The sequence below is a fragment of the Podarcis melisellensis genome, assembly GCF_964234715.1.
Source record: "Podarcis melisellensis genome assembly, chromosome: 15".
Lineage (NCBI taxonomy): Eukaryota > Metazoa > Chordata > Lepidosauria > Squamata > Lacertidae > Podarcis > Podarcis melisellensis.
In genome coordinates, this window is record NC_138532.1 from 24,503,404 (window position 1) to 24,526,432 (window position 23,029).

General features: G+C 44.1%; 1 protein-coding gene across 3 annotated transcripts in view; it reads right to left on the bottom strand.

Annotated features, from left to right (window-relative positions):
• LOC309357572 (beta-galactosidase-1-like protein 2) overlaps window positions 1-23,029 on the bottom strand; it is a 73,914-nt gene that overhangs the window by 46,519 nt on the left and 4,366 nt on the right. The window contains exons 1-7 of one of the 3 annotated variants that reach the window (XM_081889810.1): window positions 18,512-18,603; window positions 17,237-17,293; window positions 13,271-13,468; window positions 11,783-11,851; window positions 9,154-9,249; window positions 6,658-6,766; window positions 4,663-4,755 (exon numbers count right to left, since the gene is read on the bottom strand). In XM_081889810.1, the coding sequence (XP_081745936.1) occupies window positions 4,663-4,755; window positions 6,658-6,766; window positions 9,154-9,249; window positions 11,783-11,851; window positions 13,271-13,468; window positions 17,237-17,293; window positions 18,512-18,576 (687 nt within the window). In that variant the 5' untranslated portion in view covers window positions 18,577-18,603. Of the gene's footprint in view, window positions 1-4,662; window positions 4,756-6,657; window positions 6,767-9,153; window positions 9,250-11,782; window positions 11,852-13,270; window positions 13,469-17,236; window positions 17,294-18,201; window positions 18,318-18,511; window positions 18,604-23,029 lie in introns of those variants that run through there. The other 2 variants (XM_081889809.1, XM_081889808.1) reach the window with 2 other exon arrangements.

A 23,029-nucleotide genomic window follows, 5' to 3' on the forward strand; every position in this document is an offset into this window, starting at 1 on the left:
ATGAAAATGAAGATATATTACTGAAAATAAAATACAAACATGCATAAGATTAGTGGAAATGGTTTGCAAAAATGTGTGTGTTAGTGAAGACCGCATACAAAAATGTGTTTATTAAGAGAAATGTGCATTAAAATGCTGGTGAATCTTCATGGATGTTTATTTAAAAAAAAATACACAAATTGCTACAGAAATACGGGGAATTGAATTTAAAAGGGGGGGGGGAGGATGAGAAACCAAGAGAACCAAAACTGACAGACCCTTCATCACTAGTTAGCTCCATGCAGGCAGGCAGAGAGAGAGAAGGAGAAGGCGGGGATAGACATCTCCATGAACACCAAAAAGACTTTGATTGGTCATTTCAGGCAAAGTATTTACATGCTGGGTCACCAGTCTTCAACTATGGACCTATGGACCACAGGCAACAGCCTGCAGTTCTACAGCAGAGGAGCCATCTCAATTAAGGTCTCTCCTTCCTCCAGCTGTGAACAAAATAGGATATAGGATGTACCAGCCTCCGATGCCGAGTGGGAGAGATTGGGAGCCACATCACTCCTATGCAACTTTCCCCATCTGCAGTCAGACAATGGTGGAATTACAAGAAAGAGGATTAGGAACCTCGCTGTGTGACTCCTTGGCTGAATGCCTGCAGACTGTCTAGTTGGGAGAGAGAGAGAAGGTGATTTCAACCAGATCTAATTGGCCAGGGGCCTTTTAGTGTTACAACACCTAAGCTGGTCAGGAGGGAAGATACTAAAACCCCAGGATTTTAGTAGGCTGAATCAGTGAAGGCTGATTCACGCATTGCATTTTGTGTGTGTGTGTGTGTGTGTGTGTGTGTGTGTGTGTGTACAACAGTTCACATAAGGAGCTGACAATTTCCCTTGATTTCAATGGGGAAATTTCTAATGCATTCCTGACTATGGAATTTAGGCTGGAAAATGTTGAAAAAACCCAGGAAAACCATCTGAAACCTTGCAAAAAGCAAACAAGGAAGGAAAAATGCACTCTTATTCATCCTAGCTCTCCTTCTCCCTCCCTCCCTTTCACCACAGCTGCCGCAGACCAGCAAAACACAAAGTGTAAGGCTTCCTTAGGCCGCTTGTTTGTTTACAGCGCTACACTCAAGTCTGGCTGTTTAGGCATCTGAATCTGCGGCGTGTATTGTGAGGTCTGCAGGTACTATTTCCTTGTGTTTGGATAAGTGAATTTTTGTATAACGTGTGTTTGGATAGTGGAACCTGTGTGTACATGCACTTATTAAGAGACCAGGATTGGCTGCGGCTCCCACTGGTTCCAAGACTGAGTTCTAGTTTAACAGCCTTTTGACATGTGATGCAGCAGGAAACCTGGATCCGCTGCTGCAGAACATGGGGGAAAGACTGTTAAATGGGACACTAAACAGGAGGAAAGTATCAGAGGTCCAAAGGACTCCGGAATGGGAAAATGTACCAAGAGGTCGAATCTCTTTAAGGTAACAGGTGTCTTTGGGGCAGCTGGCAAGTCTGGAGATGAAAAGGTGGTCACACAAAATCAGGAGTAGCCAGAATGGTGGCCTCCCATGGTTGGGCTCCAACTGCCATCAGCTCCAGCCAGCATGACTAATGATCAGAGGTGATGGGAGCTGTTATTCAACAACATCTGGAGGGCACCACGTTGGCTATCCCTGCTCAAAAGGGTTGCCACTGAGTACACCTCTGAGGAAGACCATCAGAGTCAAAACACACAAGGGATGTCAAAACTGATTCTGCTAATGAGGACTGCTAATTCAGTTACTCAATACATAAGTAACTGAATAGCTATGGTTCACTGTATTTTAATGTGAAACTATCACTACTGTATTGACTTATACTATACTGCCCCCCCTTTTTTTGCATTCAAGTTTCTTAGAGCTAAGCAGTGTTTCCTTTTTTGGTTTTTGTGGTCTTTGTCCATGGATTATGGAACTGAAGGAGGCAGAACGAGCCGCCTTCATCCCACCTCGCTCAGGGTAACAATATCAGACAGGCCTAAGCTGCTTCTGCTTTACGACAATGGCGGGATGTTCAGCAGACAGCTCCCTCGAGCAGCTCTCTCGCGCCCAAAGCAGCCATTGTTTCCCTGAGACAATGCACGGTAAAGAAATAAAATAAAATAAAAAACTGGCAGTGACCTTAACAAGGCCTCTGGCAATTAACCTTCTGCTGCGGTGCTGCATCGGAGCCAGTCGAAGAGAGAAAGCTGGGTGCGGCTCAGAGAGGATTTGCCAAGCTAAAAATGGTCTTCTCTGGGTGCCTGCCAACTCCGGTGCTTGCCCAGATTGCAGGCAGGGCCTGTGGAAAGATCCGTGCTGGACGAGGCAACAGAGGGAAGCATTAGTAAAATTAGCCTGCCCTGGGCTGAGCTTCAGATTACAGGGGTTTACAAGGCAGTCTAGGTCTGACAGGCAAAATAATCTCTCGGTAGCAAAAGCCCTAAGTTTGTCCAAAGTGCCAAACGCTCATTTCACTGCTTTCTGCCCTCAGGAAGAGAAGTGGGGGATGCATCTACTATACAAAGTTTCTTAAATAAGGGGCTTATCCACCCCTTTTCTTTTGTTCCACTTGGCCTTTGTGGGCTGCCCACGTTCTAACTTTCAATACTATTATCATTTATTTCCATTTATAAATCATGTCCCATGAGACATCCCAAAGCGATTTAAAGTGCAATAAGAGCATACACAGAACAATTGCATATTGAAAAACACCTAAGACATGTGTATGTACATATGTGTGTGTTTCATTTGTTTCATATAGTTTATACACCATTTGACTGCAAGAAACCTCAAAGCGGTTTACAAAAAGATAAAAGAAGAAAATCCAAGAAAAATTCACATCCCTGCTTTAAAACATACAAGTTAAAATACTAAACAAAATAAAATTTCTAAGCATCTGAATAGGCTTGTCTAAACAATAATGCTTTTAGCAGGTGCAGAAAAGAGAGCAGTGAAGGAGCCGTGCTTGATCTCAATGGGCAGTGAGTTCCAACGTGCAGCAGCTGCCGCTCTAAATGACTGAGTTTTTACAAATGTGGAAGGGGTATAATTAGGCACCTGCAGAAGTGCCAATTCCACCAACTGAAGGAGTCAAATGGGCACATATGGCATAGGCAATTTCGTAGGTAAACTGGTTCCAAGTTGCTACACCCACACGTTTTATATATACACAAGTTGTTACACACATCTAGGACTTGCTGATCAGAAGGTTGGCGGTTCAAATCCCCGCAACGGGGTGAGCTCCCTGCTCCTGCCAACCTAGCAGTTCGAAAGCATGTCAAAGTGCAAGTAGATAAATAGGTACCACTCCAGCGGGAAGGTAAACGGCGTTTCCGTGTGCTGCTCTGGTTCGCCAGAAGCAGCTTAGTCATGCTGGCCACATGACTCGGAAGCTGTACGCCGGCTCCCTCGGCCAATAAAGCAAGATAAGCGCCGCAACCCCAGAGTCAGGCATGACTGGACCTAATGGTCAGGGGTCCCTTTACCTTTACCTTACACACACATCAATATCACATACGTAAAATTGATTCAAATCCAGTACAGATACCAACTAGGATAAATGAAGTGGGGGGAATGCCTTGTGCTACAGCAGCTTCCTCTGGCCACACACACACACACACACACACACACACACTGTGTTTGAATTATTCAATTGTGTTGACTGTATTAGTGCTGCATTTAAAATGGATGGCTGTGAGCCATCTCAAACTGACGGAGAGGCAGCACAGACATGTAAAAAATATAATTAGTTCTGTTATTTTGGGGGTTACAATACAGTTGGATAGTTTAGTCACTAAAAAAATAATACTTCTGTTTTATTTAAAAGGCACCCTGATTTAATTCAACACAATATCAAATAGTGATATTAGATAATGTATTATTTTCAATGCAAATACTTCCATTAATACCTGGAATGCCACGGGACTCCCCACCCTCCTTTGCTCCATTGCAAGTTCACAGTGAAACCTTACCCATGCTTACTCAGAAGTAAGTTCAACAGATAAATGTATATAGCAAGGGTAGAGAACCCTTTTCAGCCCAAGGGCCACATTCCCTTCTAGGCAATATTCCAAGGACCACTTGGCAGTGGTGAGCAAGTCTACTTCTCTACCCTCCATCCAGACAAGCAAGAGGCATTATCAAAGTTCAAGGCCACACTCCAGCCAGGCAAGTTCATTCAGGGTTCAAAGAAGATCCATTGAAGGGTGTGGCCTGGGGAGAGTTCTAAGGGCCAGATACAGAGGCTGGACGGCACCTTTGACCCCCAGGCATGAGGTTCCTCACCCCTGGTGTATAGCAATACAGCTGCAACCCTGTATCACTTATTTAGGAGGAAAGAGGATAAAGGAAAGGATTGAAGTGAATCAGGCAGGACTAATGGCAGAGGTGGGGAGGCTATAGCCAAAGCGTCTAATTTTTCAGCTCATGTTTGCAAAGCGCAGAGGAAGAAAGAAAGGGAGGAGAGAGAGAGAGAGAGAGAGAGAGAGAGAGAGAGAGAGAGATGAGAAGGCACAATGTATTACTATTTATTATGTGTTGCTGTTATTAACAATTGTATACCACCCTATGTACCTGTAGATCTCAGGGTGGTTCACAGTACAGGCAGGAACATTAAAAACACACATAAAAATGAGGCAGAGGGAGCACTCTACCTGTTTGATGTACATCATGTAATCTGGATCTTCAGCATAGGAGCCATATTCATTCTCTACCTGGATGGCAATGATTGGTCCTCCATTCTTGTACTACCAAAAGAGAGGAGGAGAGAACACATAAGACAGAGGTAGCCAACATGGTGTCCTCTAGATGTTCTTTGACCACAACTCCCATCATCCCTGACTACTGGCCATTCTGGCTGGAGCTGACAGGAGGTGGAGTCCAACAGCATCTGGAGGGCATCATGTTGGCTACCCTGGGCATAAGGCAGGCTTCCTCAACTTCGGCCCTCCAGATGTTTTGAGACTACAATTCCCATCATCCCTGACCACTGGTCCTGCTAGCTAGGGATCATGGAAATTGTAGGCCAAAAACATCTGCTGGGCCGAGGTTGAGGAAGCCTGGCATAAGGTATCCATCTGTCTCTGGTGGGTCTAATCCAACTATAAAGATTTACTGAGAAAGAGAACTTGCATATAACTGTTAAGGACCTTGCTTATTGGTTTGATCCATTGGCTAGATTGGCTCTGAACTGGAACTTCAAACCACGACTTCCAGGGCCAATCTGGGAAAGTCTCCCTGGTTCTGCACCACTACAAATTAGAGGAGGAAAATGTATATCTAAACACTCCTTAAGTCACAAAAACCCTCCTTGAACACGTGCGAGCACGTGCGCGCGCACACACACATCCCAAAGAAGTGCATCCTCTTTGTATTATCCTTCTACATGCAAAGAACTTTAGACACAGGAAAAATCCAAACATGCCATGCTCAAGTGGTATGTCACAGAAGAGCTGCACTGCATGCCTTTCCTTTATGTGTAAGATGGCTCTCTGCCATGAATGATAGATGGTTGTGGAATGATCAACTGTATCTCTGCCTTGGTTCTCTATCTGCAAATGAATGAGACTCCCTTAACAGTCTCCCCTGCTGGGCTGCTGAGTTTAATGCATAGAGGAGTACAAAGTGCTTGGCTACCTCCCAGGCTTGTTGTGAGAATGAAGAAATTAAAGTCCTACACAAATGAAGCTTCTGCACGGCCTCCGTCACATCTTACTTGTGTGAAAGGGGCATCAGGTGATTATCTGGGAATGAAACCATGTTCTTGTTCCTACCCTGTCGGCACAGGGCAAGTTGCCTGGGCTCTGCCTCTAGATGTCCACAAATTAACTACCTACTTCACATGAACGGTACATGAAAACAGTTACAGCAAAAGTTGTACAATCTTTCAGCTCAGCTATGAACACTACAGTAGCTTTGGAAAAATCATATTCCCCTAGCCAAGGTTCTCCAAGTGTGAGATATGCAGGTTATGAAGAAAATTAAAAGCATCACAGGGCATTGCACATTTAGAAGTTATTGCACAATAATAAACATATAGGCAGCACAGTTGCATTGATAGCAAAGGCGATTCAAGCACAGAACAATGCAAACCTTGCTTATGCTGTTTGCTCCCATGGCTTACTATGGTGGAAGCAGCTGGGAAGCAGCTGCCTTTTGATTTGTGGCTGGAATGTGGTTTGTTTGGTTGTTGTTGTTGTTTTGCTTTTGTTGTTTTTTTAAGGGATGGCATCCAATTTCGTTGCACTTGTGCAATGTTGCACTTGTGTAATGACAATAAAGAATCTATCTATCTATCTATCTATCTATCTATCTATCTATCTATCTATTTCTGCACAATACCCCAGAATCCCTGATGCAGCATCGCCCTAGAGCAGCCTTTACCAAACTGGTGCCAGCCAGGGGCTGTTGGACTACAACTCCCATCATCCTTGACCACTGGCTGTGTTTGTTGAGGCTGGAGGGAGTTCCAGTCCAAAAGGTCTGGAGAAGACCAGGTTAGGGAAGGCTGTTCCCGAGCATGGCCAGAAAACCAGAATGGCAGAGGCAGCTTCCCAGACCCCAATCACTGTTTCCAGGTCAGCCTGGTAACCCTGGTCTAAAAATGCAAGTGGCTTAGCAGCAGCAACGTAGCCCATGATCTGATTTACCTGAAGATGGACTACCTCACGCATCAGGCGATCAAAGTAGTCATCCACAGCCTCTGTGAAGCCTTTGTACGTTGTCCTCAGTTGCATTTCGGGGTCTTGGAGCAACCAGCTATGGAGGGAAAAGGACCAGAGCTTGTGAGAAGGTAAGAAGAGCTGTGCTGGATCAGACCAAAGGAACATCTGTTCCTCCCCGTGGCCAATCAGGTATCTTTGGGAAGCCCAAAAGCAGGCTAGGCCACATTTGGTCCCCAGCCCTAAGGTTCCCCACCTCTGCTCTACAAGCTAGAGCACAGAAGAGGGACAAGTTGTTAAAGTTAAGGATGGAGAGCACAAGTAGCAAAGCATGTTGGGAGCAGGATGGATGGGTATGTGTTTAAATTATTACTATTTAATATTTATTGATATCCTGCCTTTTTCCCTGACAGGGAATGAGTGCAGCAGGTCCAAGTGGGGGAAATTAAGAATATTTGAAAACTGCTAGCCTTCCTGTGACTTAAGGTATCTTTGTACTGCAGAATCTAAATAGGTTTAACAGTTATCTTCTCTCCCCACTGAGCCCTGGGGTTGGTAGTTCAGGGGAGAGGGGCTGGGAATGGCAAGGATTCCCAGCCCTATCCTGGTGTCCTTTGGATGTTGTCAGACTCCAACTCCCATCAGCCCCAGCCTGCATGGCCAAGGGTCAGGGTGATGGGAGTTGTAGTCCAACAACATCCAAAGGGCACTGGGTTGGGGAAAGGCTTCCTTATGAAAGGCAGTTTGGAGGTTCCATCCTCCTTACGAACCCTTTTAGAATGTAGAGGAGGTAGGTCTGAGGAATGGAGACGGAACGGTTGTCACAGGTATTGTTAGAAACACAATGAGAGTCATGAAGACAAGAATTAGTAGAGGATGAGGCAGTGGGATTGGGCAGGGGGCAGGAATGGGGATGCGACAGTAGATGAGCTGATGCAGAGTGGAGTCAGTAAGAAGGAGTCTAATGTCAGAGTGTTCCTGTTACCACCAGGAATAAAAGGAACATTTGTTCGTGGAGTCTTCTGGTTTCAGTTATTCACAGGGAAAGAATTTGCAATCCCCCCTCCCCCCGCCAGCATTATGCACAAAAGCAGTTGATAGCGTTCCAGAGAAAATGGGTATAGGCACCCATAAGAGGAGGCAGCGCAAACAAGGCACATTTGTTCACACTTTGCATCAAAAAGAGGAAAGATAAAATGTCTTGCTCTGAACACGAAGCATTTTCCTCCTCTCTTCTCTGCAAAATAATAAAGGGTGCAAAGCAATAATTGCCACGCATATGACACTTTGTGGGGTTTTTTCGCATAAGTCTGCAAAACTTGCATGCTTTATTACGAGGGTGAGGGAGAGGAGAACTGTACACAGTGCCTTGAACTCTGTGGAGGAAAGATGTGATTTAAATGTAATAATACTATTTATTTTAAAATCAGCTAGTCCATTCACCCTGTTGCTGATGCATGAAATCCCCATCACTGTTCAGATTTCCTGCACTGGAAGAGGGTTGGACGAGATGACCTTTGAAGGTCCTTCTGACTCTGTTTCTGTTTCCTATGTAAAATACCATGTGTGTAGGAATATTGCTATGTACTAAGTCAGGGAATTCAGCAAAGAACCCTGGGCTGACTTAACCCTGTGCCCTGCTTTATCCCCAAAGTGCCTCTCTCAGCCTCCCCATGTGCAGGAGCGAATCTCTAACATCCTCGAGCTGTTTTCTAGGTTTGCTTTGCATGTGGACTTTCTTCATCTCCTACCTCATCCCGTGGGAACCTCCTGTTGATGCAAATGGGAGTGCAAATGAGAGGTTTCAAGAGCGCAGCATAGCCGCTGGGATCCTCTCCTGGTTACCAGATCTCGAGGGAGCTGCTGACATAAGCTGCTGATCCCCACCTATTTATTTCCTCCAGTCATCTTTCCCACCAGAGGTTTAGCCTCCACAGAGAACCTTTCGGGTAGCGGATCTTCCCTCGTTCTGCTCTCACGCCTTCTCTCCCCCTTTGTGGTAAACCGGCATGAGACATTTATTTCCATTTTCATGCTGCTGCATCTTTTATTTATTTAAAATATTTGTGTACCCTGTCTCTCCTGCTGTCTGATTCAGTTAAAGCAAATCTCTTCAGATCAAATATGCAAAACCAAACTATATTTGAAGTAACTACATGAAATTGCTCCTACCCATCTTTATTATTATTCTTACTATTGAAATGGTGTTCAAATATTGAAATGGTGTTCAAAAATAAGAGGTAGAAACCCAGTTTCCCAGGGCCAACAAGGGAAGTACAGGAGGGAAGCGTGCATCTATGCCAGCTTTCAGCAACCAGCTGCCCTGTATTTTGGACAACAACTAGCCATTTCAGAATCACCAGCCTTTCTACATTCTCCTAATTAAGTCTGTTCCCTGAAGTCCTAGTGGGCAGTAGGAATTGAGAGCCACAGAGCCAGGGTTGACTGCCATTCCAAAAGACAACCAAAACTATCTAGACTTACCTGGGCAGACCACCAAGGTCCCACTCGGAGCAAATATAAGGTCCTGGACGCAGAATCACCCACAGCCCAACTTCTTCAGCTGTCCTAAGGAAAGCCCTGGAGAAGGAAACAGCGTTCGGCAGAGTGAGGCAGGAGATGTTGTAAGGAACAGCAACTAGCAAACCATACAGATCTGGAGAACAATGATGTAGAAAGATCCCACAAGCTGTAGTGATAAAAGCATTGGCTTTTAAAACTGGTTGCCTCAAATCAATATATGAGAACGTCACTCCATGTTTCTCCAACACCGACTCCCTTCTCTACATGTTCTCTCTCCCATTCCCTCTCACCTTGGCTTTTTCTTCTTCCCCTTCTTTCTAATGACTACTTCCTCTTCTCCCATCTAAAGTCTATTATAGCTACTAGCCCACTACATTTCAAAACTTTATGCTTGTCTTTGCCTCTCTTCCCACTGGCCAGTTTGTCTGTGACATTCGAGCATCTCAGCCAATCACAGCCCAAGGCTTCACTACTACCACAAAATCCCTTAGATGCTTAGCACATTAAAATGTAGTTAAACTGCAAATGAACAGCAGCAGTTTATCCTTGCCGGACATCAACCATCAGATGAGCCCATATGTTTTGCATTCTGCCTCTAGAAAAGGCCAGCCAAATGCCTTGGGAGCTCAAATGCAAGAGAAGACCCCTTTCCCAAACACTTTAGCTTGGAAAAGAAACAAAAGAGTAGACAGGAAATATGGTGCAAGTACAGCCATCTAATGGCTTTGTCACACTTTAACTGCATGCTCAAATCTCTGTTTCTCCCCAGATTTTTTTACCACACTGCCACAACCACATCCCAGGTCTGGAGCCATTGATGTGATGGAAGGTCACATCCCCTAGAACATCACCTGTGACTTGGGCCAATTGCTTTGCAGTCACTCAAAGTTGGGAGTATCAGTCGTCAGCCATGTGGACCTTCTCTTGCCAAGGATGCAATCAAAATTTCAGACCGACAGAAACTGGAAATAATGAGGACTGAAGCATTCTATTCTTGGGCTTCTATCCAAAGTAGCCCCAGATATGTTTCTCTGTTACAAGGACTTTTCCTTCCCCAGTGTGCCCCCTAAATCTGTTGGGTTTTCCCCAACACTTTGTAGAAGATTTGGGGAGGGCACAGAATATATGGCAGGGAAAAGAAGCAGGAGAAGGAAGTTCCATTGCACAACTGTAGATACAGTGGTACCTTGGTTGTCAAACTTAATCCATTCTGGGAGGTGTTCAACTCCCGGAACAGTTTGAAAACCAAGGTGCGGCTTCCAATTGGCAGCAGGAGCTTCCTGCACTCACTCGGAAGCCGTAGAAATTGCGTTGGACGTTCAGCTTCCAAAAAAAAGTTTGCAAACTTACTTCCAGGTTTGCACCGTTCAAAAGCAGATTTGTTTGGAAGCCAAGCCATTTGACAACCAAGGTGCCACTGCACTTGCACTAACAGAAGGAAGGCACTGAATACCTCCTGCTGTATCCTGCGGTATTTTAATACATCCTTTGTAAGCATCCTAGCCTGGCTAACATAAGAAACAGCCCAAGATTCCTGCAACTGCTGAATGGAAACCAAAGCCATATGAGAATGCCGTAATAAATTTATAGAGAACTTGGAAACCTTTACTAATTTTTGACACATTAGACTGCACCCTTCAAAAGGTGTAAGAGGCTTAACTGAAATGTTGCAAAACTATATGAAATTGTACAGATTATGATTTGGGAAATATATAATGATATCCAACCAAGTCACATTCCAGTGACAATGGTGGGCTCATGTTAGTTAAGAGTAATACTCTATTACGACTGCTGGATATTCTATGACTACTGCTAGATATTACACATGGAATGAATAGGAGCTTTAAAAAAGGATTAAATTATAATTTATTATTTGTGATTGTAAAGAAAATTAAGTTAATTTTTAAAAAATGTAAAAAGATTTGAGGTAGATGCAGCTTTGGTCTGAGCTGGGAAGGAATGAACAGTGAGCCTTAAGCAGGCTTTATCCGGCACGGAGACAATTCAGCACCTGTTATTAACAAATGCTGATTCACCATATCTTTCTTCCTCTTACTCAGTCCCTTATGGATAGGGTTGGCAGACTCTGAACAAGCTTTATTGTCAAATGGAGTGGAGAAACAAAAGATTGCTATGCAGGGCATAAGCCTGCAGAATTGCAGGGCAGGAATCTCCTTATTAACTCATCTTTAACTCATAGAGCTTGAGGGAAACTATTCATACTGCTCCCTGAAGATCCTTCCTCTCAGCTTAATTTGTGTCTTCACAAATTGAGCTTTGAAAAATTTCCACTTCTAAAGGGATAGAGCACAGCTCCCTCCCAGTCTCTCTCCCCACCCCCGGCCCCAGATCTTCTTCTAGCAGTACTAACCCAAACAACAACAACCCCCCAATGTCTAATGTTCTGTAAACTACAAACCCTGCTCCAATATTCTGCAGCCAGGGGCAACTAAAGCCAGAGAAATTGTCCCAACAGAATAACATTATTTGTTTACAATAAATTTGATTTCTCAGGTTGCAGAATTTACTTGTGTGTGGGTTTGTTTCAGCCATGGACCGTGAGATCCATACTTCAGATCAGGAGAGGTACCTCAGATCCAGGTTTCCACGGAAGTCAAATTTCCCTCTTACTTCCTCGTGAAGATTCCATGGAACATACCTGAAAGACAGAATGAATTAGCTGCCTGTTTCAACGCTGGTTTCAGGGGTCAAGCAAGGAAATCAGCTGACTATCCCCACTTCACATCCCATAAATCTTTTAGAGCAACAATAGCCAACTGATGGTGTGTGAGGCGAATTGGGGCCCCCAAAGCAATTTTATCTAGCTGCTGGAGGCTTTGCAAAATAATAATAATAATACTGTAATAATAATAATAATAATAATAATGAAGTGTGGTAAAAAGTTTGCCAAATGTTTTGCTCTTTTGGAAAAGAAAACCAGTGATCAATTTGTAAGAAACATAAACATTACTCTCCTATGAATTTTGTATGCAATATACATGCAACCCACTTGAAGAAGCTGTTAAGTCCTTAACACCAGGTGACATCAATTTTTAGTATGGAAATCAAGACAAGGGAGATGTCAAAAGGTGCACACAGAATGACTTATCAGCCCAAAGTTTATAAATCAGTTGTTCCCAAGGAAGGCTTAACAGGCAAATAATATTTATAACTGAAGAATGATGGGTGAATCTATCCATTTCTACTCCGTGTTGCAGATTTTTACCCATAACTGTAGTATTTTTGCATTAATCTGTTGATATTTTTTGAATCCTCTCAAAATATGTATTTAGTACGTATTTGTAGGCACATTTCTTTCAGAATACCTGTTTAAATACATACTTTTGGTATAACTTCCAAGAATAGCATCACAACATTTGGAGAAGTACAAACTCCAATGAACAGCTCATCTCTGATCAGTAAAAAAAACTATGAACTGTTTTGTTTTGGAATTCACAGAGATTGGATTGCTTAAGCATCCCCTCTTTGAGGTCTTCTGTCTTTCTCTTCTTTTTGTGCACTGGAATCTTCCTTCCTTTCCTTTTCTAGCTTTATCACAAAGCCTGCCTTTTGGTGAAGGTGGTTGGCTTGTGTGAGAACACACACCCCCAGAGTTCAGTGTCCCCAATTTAGAGAAGAAAATTTAAGGGAAGGGCTGTAGCTCAGTGGCAGAGCACATGTTTTGCATGCAAAAAGGCCCCAGGTTCAATCCCAGAATCTACAGGTAGGCCTGGGAGAAGTGCTTGTCTTAAGCCTTGGAGAGCCACTGCCAGTGTAGATATTGGTACAATTTCATGTGGGTGGCATGGAAAGGAAAAAAAAGGGGTGAAGGGTGGCAGAAGAGAGAAAGGGAGCAGCAGGAAGATATGTGGCCTCACATATTTTGGGTACACGGCCTTCAAAAGTCTATGCCAGTGGGAATGTGACCCTCAAAAGTGGGGGAGGTAATTCATCTCTGGTGTAGAGAGATGCCACAAAGCTAGATGCTCCGACTCTGTGTTAAGGCAGCTTCCTATCATGTCCCCATGAAGTCAGCAGCTACAAACTGGACTGAGCCTGCAGCAAGGGCAGCACTTACGTTGTGAGGGTGTTCAAGCCGCAGGCCTTCATCTTAATCAAGCGGTCTTTCCAATATTCACGGGGGATGCGGAAATAGTGCATTGAGCCTCCAAAGATGCGAAACTCCTTGCCCTCCAGCAAGAACTTAGAGTTCCTGGCCTGCAAGCCATGGATCCTGCCCCGCAAGCGCATGGGGACCAGGCCACTCCAGTTAAACCTAGAATGGGGGGAAAAGTTCAGAGGTAGCACAGCCAAAGTCAAGACATAGAGACTTCCTGGAAAGTGACAGCTAGTTTGACTTCTTGTCAAGGTGAGCTGGGGAACACTACCAAGTCAGATAACAGAGAAGGGTTGTGTGGGTCATTTAGGCACTCTTCGGTATAGTTCTTGCTGAAAAGGCAAGGCTGTGCCTGGGCCATGCTACTTTGAACTTCAAGTTTAAAAACTAGCTCTTCAGGAAGATCAGGAAATAACCCTTGTCCCTTACATCCTGGTTTTATATGTACAAATAATTATACTGGATGGCAGGTGGGGCTAAACCTTTGGTCCAAGGTTCACATAGTTAGTTAGCCCTCCAAGGATGGGATGCCAGCAGGGTGTGTGGCCAAGCACAGACAGGCAAGCACACACACACATTTAGACAGCCAATCAGCAGATGAGCAGATGGCAACACGGGGCTGGTAGGAGAGGTTTCTCACCTCCTAGCCCAGAAATGGGAAGGGAAACCACACTCTCTTCTGCATTTGCCCCCAAGCACAGTACTGGGTTTCCCCCCTTCTCCTAGCTCAGCACTGCGATGAAAGCAAAAATGAAGCAGAAGAAGCAGGTTCCTGCCATCTCAGTGCTGCAATGGAGAGGAAAGCCCCATCTACTCTGCAAAGGTCCTCTTCTCCCTAGGAAGACACTATTGCTAGGAGGTCTAAGAGCAGAGGGAGAAGAGGAGCCTTTGCATAGGGAGATTTTGCTAGAATCGGGCAGGCTGTAAGTGCCTTGGATAGCTGCATCTAGCATGTGTTATGGATTCACCAACCCTGTTGTATGGATGATGATGATGATGTATACACACACACACACAACTCAAGTCTAAGTTTGAACAATCTGTGACCCATCAGTCAGTCAGTTAGTCAGTCAGACAGATTCTTACCCTTATGTTCCTCCAAAAGGTTATAGAATTGACCCTGCCTTATCCTCACAATCCTGTGAACTACATTACAGTGAAAGATAGTGTCTGGCCATAGGTAACCCAATGAGTTCCATAGCTAAGGAAACATCCAACATGGTACAACACTGGTCCACCAAGGGCTGGACACACACACCCCTCCCCATATTTTCAAGAATCCAAAATAGAAGTTTTTCTGAACCCTTAGTGAGCGATGTTCAGCTTTGGGGTGACGGTATTACTTATGTAACCTGGTGATCTAATTATGCAGTATGGCTTATTACTCTTAAATGCAGGTAGATTTAATGGCCACGGCATCACAGGCCATAATGCAGTTGTGTGCACTTACATTGCCTCGAGCAGGAGATGCTCTAGAAGTATTACTTAGCAGATCAAAGATGTGCAGAGTCCTTGCTACATAGGAGAGAGGGGCTCTATGCAACGGGGGAGGGGGACTGCTGAGGACATGGGCATTGCAAGCTACATTGAAGGACTCGGGGCACTCCATGATACAACCTGGCATAAATGCAAATTTATATGTAAATATGCCTCTGGGAAATGAAGATGATGGGTGGCTGGCATCTCACCAGAATGGTGTTTTGCAGCACACCCAGTAGCCATAAAAGCAACATTTTTGCAGTCGTTGGTTTATTAAAGTATAAAAACAGGTGCAGGAGATCTGGGGCCTGGCTGAGGACTAGTTAAATTGGGATGAGAATTCCTCACACAGGTCACATTCACACCATGTATTTCAAACACTGTGATAACACTTTAAACAATCATGGCTACCCACAAAGAATTCTGGGAAGTGTGGTTTGTTAAGTGTGATGTGAGTTGTTAGAAGGCCCTCCAGACCCCTCCTAGAGCTACAACTCCCAGAGTTTCTTGGAAAGAGGGAATGATTGTTAAACCACACTGACTCTTGGTAGCTCTACAAAGGGAATAAGGAGGTCCCCTAACAACTTTCAGCATGCTTAACAAACTATAGTTCCCAGAATTATTGGGCGAATATCAGACTTTTTATGAGTGCTTTAAATGAATAGTTTGACCATGGCCATAATGTTTTCTCACCACTTTGGTCACTGTTCACCTGCTTTCCTTTTTGCCTTCTTATTTGCCTTATCTGCCCACATCTTATCCATGCCACCCTGCCCACTGGCCTCCCAGTTCACAAGTTGCCCAGTTTCTCCCATCTTGCCTGTCACCTTCTTCCCATTTCACAGATGCAAGAAATCTTTCGTTTTATTTTTCGCTCTGCACTCATTACTAGAAAACAACTTTTTATGATACTGGCTATGAAAGCATTTCCCAAACATGGTGCCCCCCAGCTGTTTTGGGCTGCAACTCCCACCAGGTCAGAAGACCATCATCCCCAAGCTATAATAATAATAATAATAATAATAATAATAATAATAATAATAATAAAAAGTCAGCTTCCAGTTGTAAGAGTACCATCTATCCAGGCTCCAGCAACATTGAGAAAGGCAGCTTGCAGCCCATGCAACAGGAAGACAGTTTTCAAAATGGCAGGCCTTTTCAAGTAGGTTAATGGGAACATTGTTTTCAGACTCCATATGTTTCAGTGATCTAAATAGGCCCAGATTCTGGCGCTGTCAACCCATGGAAATACAGAGGGTGTGGTGGGAGTTTGAGTTCTGCCATGTTCATTTTCCTCACACAACCAAACAGTTTGCTTCTCCCCACTCCCACTTCATGAGACAATGAGATAATACTAGACAGCTAATAAGGAACTTGGATATTGAAACAAAAAACTGTCTAGCTGTAATAATAGTACAGATAAGCAGGGATCCTGAGGGCTCCATACAGGCTTCCCCGTTTATACCACAGCATCAGATGCTCTCTGGAAAATATCTTCTGAAAGAACCCACCAGATTGCCATCCAATGCAGCTCAAGGTGTTTATACAAGCACTTCCCTTAAGTATGCAGTGGATTCTCACTGGCAGTCCTTACAATGCCCTATAACAAAGCAGGGCATTCAGATTATCCCCACAGTGAAGAAATTTATGTTTGTGGTGGAGCTGAGATTTGAACCAGCGGCTTCCTACCACCCAACCGCCATTGAGATCAATGGAAATCACAGAGGCCACACATAACTGGACTGCCTGTGTGGGTTTCCCACTCCTCTCCACTCGCAGTTTAGTTCCTTGAATGTTACCTCCCAAGTGACGGTGGGAAGCAGCGTCAAGCATCCTTGCTGACTGTAAGCCAGGGATGGGGAACCTGTGGCCCTGCAGATGTTTTTGAACTCCAGCTCTGGTCAGCCCCAGCAAGCATGGCCAAGAGTCGGATATTATGGGAGTTGGAGTCCAACAACGTCCCCAACTCTACTATTAAGGGCAAATGAAAACTGAATTGGACAGATTCCAAAAATGCTTTCCCACCAGTTGTAGAAGAAGCCATAGAGAAAGTATTTACAGTGGTGACTGCATGGGTTGGGATCCTCTTTCCAGACAGAGGAAAAGGAAGACCTATACGTAGCGTTGTATCTGGCCTCCTAAATCTCAGGATCTCAAGTTGAACACCCACAACAGGAACAAGCTACACCATACAGTGCTAGACCCTGGACGATATATAAATACCGTTTCTAGGCTAAACACACAGGGTTTGGGGAGAGACATCACAATTCAGGGTAAAGGGGAAGAAGCCTCTCTCTTGCTGGCACAGTCTAGCGAAAGGAGACAAGCAAAGAGTAAAAAAGAAGCATTTGGTGAGGAAGGGATATGAGTTCTGAACTACAACACAGCATCAAGGAAACTAAATCTGAAACTTGGAAATCCTGACCACACAGATAGTATAGATAGTACCTCTGAACCTCCTCATCCCTACAGGCCTCCGAAACAACAGGCAGGCAGGGGATATACCTGGAAAAAGAAGTTCGCATTAAATGTGGCATGTCTGAATTGGGAGGTCCAGCAAGAAATGACAAGCTAGCATTCCCCGGTGATAAGTTTAAAGTCCAGCATTCCCAATGCTACAGATTTTGCTGCTTTCCTTTTTAAAGGGATTGTTTCATCGGTGGTGCCACAACTCCAGGATTCCTTCTCCAGGGACATCCAGCGGACACCTTCTTGATGCATTCGCAGAGAAGCTGTCGAAATGCTTTTATGTACACAGGCATTTTGTCATTTTAATTCACTTGCCTCACCGCTCACCCTGCTGCTGCCTTTCAGTGTTGGTTTTATTGATTGTCTGGCTGCTATTCCTAACCGATTTGTTTTACCAAAAATGCCAGAGGGTGCACGTGCAGAAAAACGGCCCATGGACTATATTAAATAAACAAATAAATAATAAATTAAGTTTGCCAGTTCGGGTTCAGGCTGGGGCCTCTGCCAAAGCATGAGAAACAATGGGCTGGATCCAAACTTAGTCATGTTTAGAGGAGATGCACGGAAATAAATGGCACTTAAGTCCCATTCTCCATAATGTTTCATTGGACAAGACGTGATTGCTATGCAAGCAGGGCGTGAGGAAAAATCATTTAAGTCAGATGTACAAAAAGTAAGCTGATCATGTAGCCACAAAGTAAGCAACACCACCAGTCTAATTTGTTTTTTGTTATATATTTCCTTATCCCCTTCTGTTTTGCGCAATATATTGCCTGATTTAGATCTGCCCCCAGCTGAAATACATGTAATAGTTACCCTTTCCTATCCTATTTTACTCTCTTTCTATTGTCTGTTGAAAACTTTTAGATTTGAAGTCCCGTAAAGGCAGCAACCTGGTTTGGTGGCGGTGTTTTGTTCTTGTGCTACTTTTAGCAACCTCCTACCTGGTATTGTGTGGGAATTCTAAGAAACAAACAAAAAGAATCAGTGAGGTTTTGACATCCGGGTAAAAATCAGTGCAGTTTGGAAAGGCTGAACCCACCATCTTGATTCAAAATGGCCTCCAGTTGTATCCAAACACAGATGCAAACCTGCTCCTCAGTCCCAAGAACCATCATGGAAAAGTTGGTTATAGTATCTTTACGAGGTATACGGATGCATAGTGAACATGCAAGCAACTTTCCAAAATATACAGCAGATTTTAAGCAGGGAGCATTTAGCAGAACTGTGGGTTTTATAAAGGCTTCTGCTCACCTTCCAGGAGACACAGAGCAAAAATAAACACGAAGCAGCAGAATCTCAGCACAATCAAAGCACATCAAACCATTACTTTCTCTCTCTCTCTGTATATATATATATATATATATATATATATATATATATATATATGCAGGTTTTGGTGTCCTCGGGTGTCTTCCCGTGTAAAAGTTGGGGTGTCTAGGCGACGTTTCGACGAGGTCTCACTCGTCATCTTCAGGCTGGTGCTTTCGGCTTCTTGTTACTGGAACAGAGCAGGATCTCAGTGTTTGAGTTCCTATAAATACTGTTGAGGGGGTGTGGTGTATAGCCTCCAATGTTCTGGGCAGAGAGGAAGTTCCCAGGCTAGTGTGCCTTTTCTTCTTTTGTTCCTTAATTACTTGAGGGATATCTTGAGTGATTTCTTGATATATATAGCAGGTGTTTGGAAGGGGGGTGGCATATGGTTTTCCCACCTTTCAGGATCCACAAGTTTCCCAAATATTCCAAGCCCCATAAGAACAGACACCCAAAAATCCCCACAGAAAACACCCTCAGGAGAGCTAAAAAGATACACCTGCAAAGACCAGCTTCAAAGTCAGGTGGGATCCAGGACACAGAATGAGTTATGGGGACAGGCTTGTCATCCATCAGCGCTTTGATGGATATATATCTAAAAGCAAAACAATCCCCCACCCACCACACTAGCAGCACCAAGGCTGACATGAGCTACTATTAGCCTGACACAGGAACTGATTTATAGCTCTGGCGATCCATCTTTCCTTGCACATTACTTTTTATGATCGACAAGGAGTGGTTGTATTATGTGTAGCGCTTATTTTAAAGCCTTTAAATCATATCCCGCTAGATATGGCATCACTCTCCAGTAATGCCCCCCCCCATTCCCACCCCCCACTGCCACAGCCACCCCACTTGAAGTCTGCTTAGGAAAAATTTCCCCTGGCAGTGACTGCCTCAGCAAAATTCTGGCTTTCTCTTTGTTTCTGTGCTATGAGATCTCAGCTCTTACTTGGTAAAACACCCACAGGGACACATGAACATCCCCAAACCAGTCTCTTGTCGTCTCTCCCATTCCATCTTTAATCTGTATTTATGGGTTATTATTATTATTTAATGCTATTGCGTTTATATCCCTCCTTTTCCTCTACAGAGCTCGAGACGGCATACATAGTTCTCCTCCTCCCCATTCTATCCTCACAACAACCCTGTGGGGTGGGTTGGCCTGAGAGTGAGTAACGTGGGATGCAATCGGATTTTCGGCATTTCAAAGGATAGGGGGAGGAGAAAGTGTGTGGCAGCAGTAGGAGCAGAATGTCACATAGGTGAGGATGAATTGAAGGGGACTTGAGGGGTTCACAAGCCACATTGAGCTAAGATATGGATGGGCACTAATACTCGGCAGGGATCCTACCTCCCCCCCCCCCCCGGGACATAACATCACAGATTACCATAATTCTTACTTAAACTCCTGTAAACCTTGACCAGAATATACATTACATTTAAAGGCCTTATTAAAAACCCATCTCCCCACTGACCTTAGGGCTATGTTTATTACTCAACTTTAACAGGTCACAGATAAGAATAGCTGTGACAGCGTTCTTTGGAGGAGAATGAATCTACAAGCAAGAGATGACGACAGGCAGACAAGAAAGAGTCTGAGCTGGTTGGAAGATGACTCTGGAAGAGGAAGAATTAAGAAGCAGGACAGAACTGGCTCCTGCAGGAAGAAATATGTGCTGATATTTATACACACACACATCAACCAATCTCCCTAAGGAGGTGCATCTGCATAAGCAGATTTATGCTCACAGATCCCTTGCTGAATCAGGAGCAGTAGGCACAAATCAGGTATGCACCTCGATATATGTACCTGAATGAGGTTGCAGCATTGATAAGGAACTTGGCAGCATTGGTGAGGAACTTGTGACCCTCCGGATGTTGCTGGACTACAGCTCCCATCATCCTTGACTAGCAATCATTCTGGCTGAAGAAGCTGATGGGAGTTAGGAGTCCAGGGACATCTGAAGAGCCACAAGTTCCCCACCCTGGGATATGAACTATATGGCTCTGAATGGGACTCTTACAAAAGTTCAAATGTGCATCCCCACCAATGATCTCAAGCAACTACTCACACAATGGCATCTTGCACAGGTCAGACTGTGCCATATGCTAGATTGCATTGCTAGCAGTCTCTCTATGTTCCCATTCTACTTATGAGCAATAAACTTCTCTAGCCAGCAACCAGGTCCCATGAGTCTCCAGGTCTTAAAAAGGAGACAGCTAGCAAATTATTTTAATAAAAAGGGGTGGGGAGAACTGGATGGATAAATGCAGTTTAATGCTTTCACCCAGAAATGAAGGTAGGGCAACTCTGTGCAGCCCAGAAGGCTGGAGTAATGGGCAGGAACCCAACTTTTTCTGCTTTTATCACTTTGCAAACCCCCATCTACATTGATGGAACTAAATCGACATCAGCCTATTTTGCCTCAGTTTCAATTCTGCCCTTTTCTAGTAGCAGATGGCAGGTTTAGAAAGGCTATCTGCTACTTCAAAAAATCACAGCATTGTTTGTTTTAGAATTGCTCTTTGTTTCTTTGTGTGCATGCCCTGTTTCCTAGATTCCTTCATGCTTGCTTTGCTGCTTTGTTTGCACTGTGCAGGGTCAATGACAGATATTGTCTACACCTTGCTGGAGAAGATAGTGCTTTGTTTGTACCTCACAAAGCGATAACAAATTAACGACATTACATTACTACTGCTCTTGCTAGGCTTTTAGTGGTGGCTGGGGGAGTAATTAAAACATGTGGGCTCTGAACAGCACCAAATCTGCCAGACGTTAGAGCTCCAAAAAACAATACTAGCCTCTACTTTGTAGTGGACCAGCCTCCTATTTAGCAGCTCACCTGCAGGTGACCAGAAATTTCACATAGGTGACTGAGTGGGCTGGTGCAGGAGGGACAGGTCATTCCATCCCTCCTCTATCCATCCTTTTGGTAGAAGACTCATTGTTTACGAGCCTGCTAAGATGCTGCCTTTCTATGCTGGTGGCCAACACAAGCTACCAGTCTTTTAGCAAGATAATTTGTGATCCCATTTACAAGGCTGTTACATATTTTAAAATGAAAGTTTTAAAAATCACATAGAATTGTTCATCTGGCAGAACATGTATAAAACAAGGGAGGGAAATGGGGTATATTCTGGGAAACCCAAAGGGTTGTGTCGCATGCCAATCCATCCAAATGTGTCTTCAGTATAAACCATAGCTTGCTTGTCCTGTAAACAGTATCCCAAAGGAAACAGAAAGCTTACAAGCATTCTACAACTGCCCATAGCTTTATCCGAGGGTTGAATTACACTTTAGTCTTGATATTTTGTAAAACCAGATGCCAAGTCATACAAAAAAGATTGTGTGTGTCTGTCAAGCAAGAGCAGGTGAAAAGGACGTCATGGGGGGGGGGCACTACTGAAAGGATACCAGAAATAGCAGGATGACACAGGGTCCCAGTATGCCAATGTTTCAAAATGAAGAGCAAGCAGCAGTCTTTAGTACACAGATTTCTTTCTATCACCTCTGCTACCTGGAAAGTTATAAAATCTCAACCATGTCGGTTCACTGCTAGCACTGAACATTGTGCAGCCAGGGAACAGATGATTATAAACCCACATAAAACAACAAAGGAGCATAAACTATCAGATCATAAGTAAGCAAAGACACCCCTCAATCAGCAGTCTTTTCTCCCACAACCACAATGGTAAGGGGGGGCTGTCTCTTTGGAGCCACATACACAATCACACCCTTCAGGTTAATTGAAGGCAGAATACCTACCACCATAACCTAATAATGTTGCTTAGAGTCACACTCTATAAGCATAATGTGAAAGAGAGGGAGGCGGAAATCCTCTCCTATTCCCCATTGTGATCATCAAAATGAAACAGCAGCTCGTCAACAGGTCTGATAATCAAGATGTTTCTCTTCCTTAATTTATAACTAGTATCTTGTAAACTTTGACTTGACCTTGCGTTTGGCACTGCCTAGCGAAGTGCTCAGCCCAGCCCAGCTTCATGCAGCCTCACAGTTTAGGGGAGTTAGAACCATAAAACAATGAGGTAAAACAATAAATTAAAACAACAAAACGAAGCACTAAAAGGAGTTAAGAAATAAAATGGAAGAGAAGATAAAAACAAATGCTAAGGGTTGGTTACAGAGCAGAAACTTGCCTTCGAGTTGGCCTTACAGCTCAAAAGCCTGCTTCAAGCATTCAGCAGTGCACTAACATCTGTATTTAATCTGAGACACACACCAGGAGAAACTGACTGCTTGCATTACCTGGTTGGCAGTTTCTAGAAGATCAGCCTGAATTGTATATGTCTTGTTTATGTGGGATTTTTCTAGGTTTGGCTTGGGTTAAAGCTGACCAAGGCTGCAATCCTAGACACACTTGAAGCTCCACTTCTCAAACCTCACACATGGGGTACCTGTGGTCGTCTGGATGTTGTTGGTCCCCAATTTCCCTT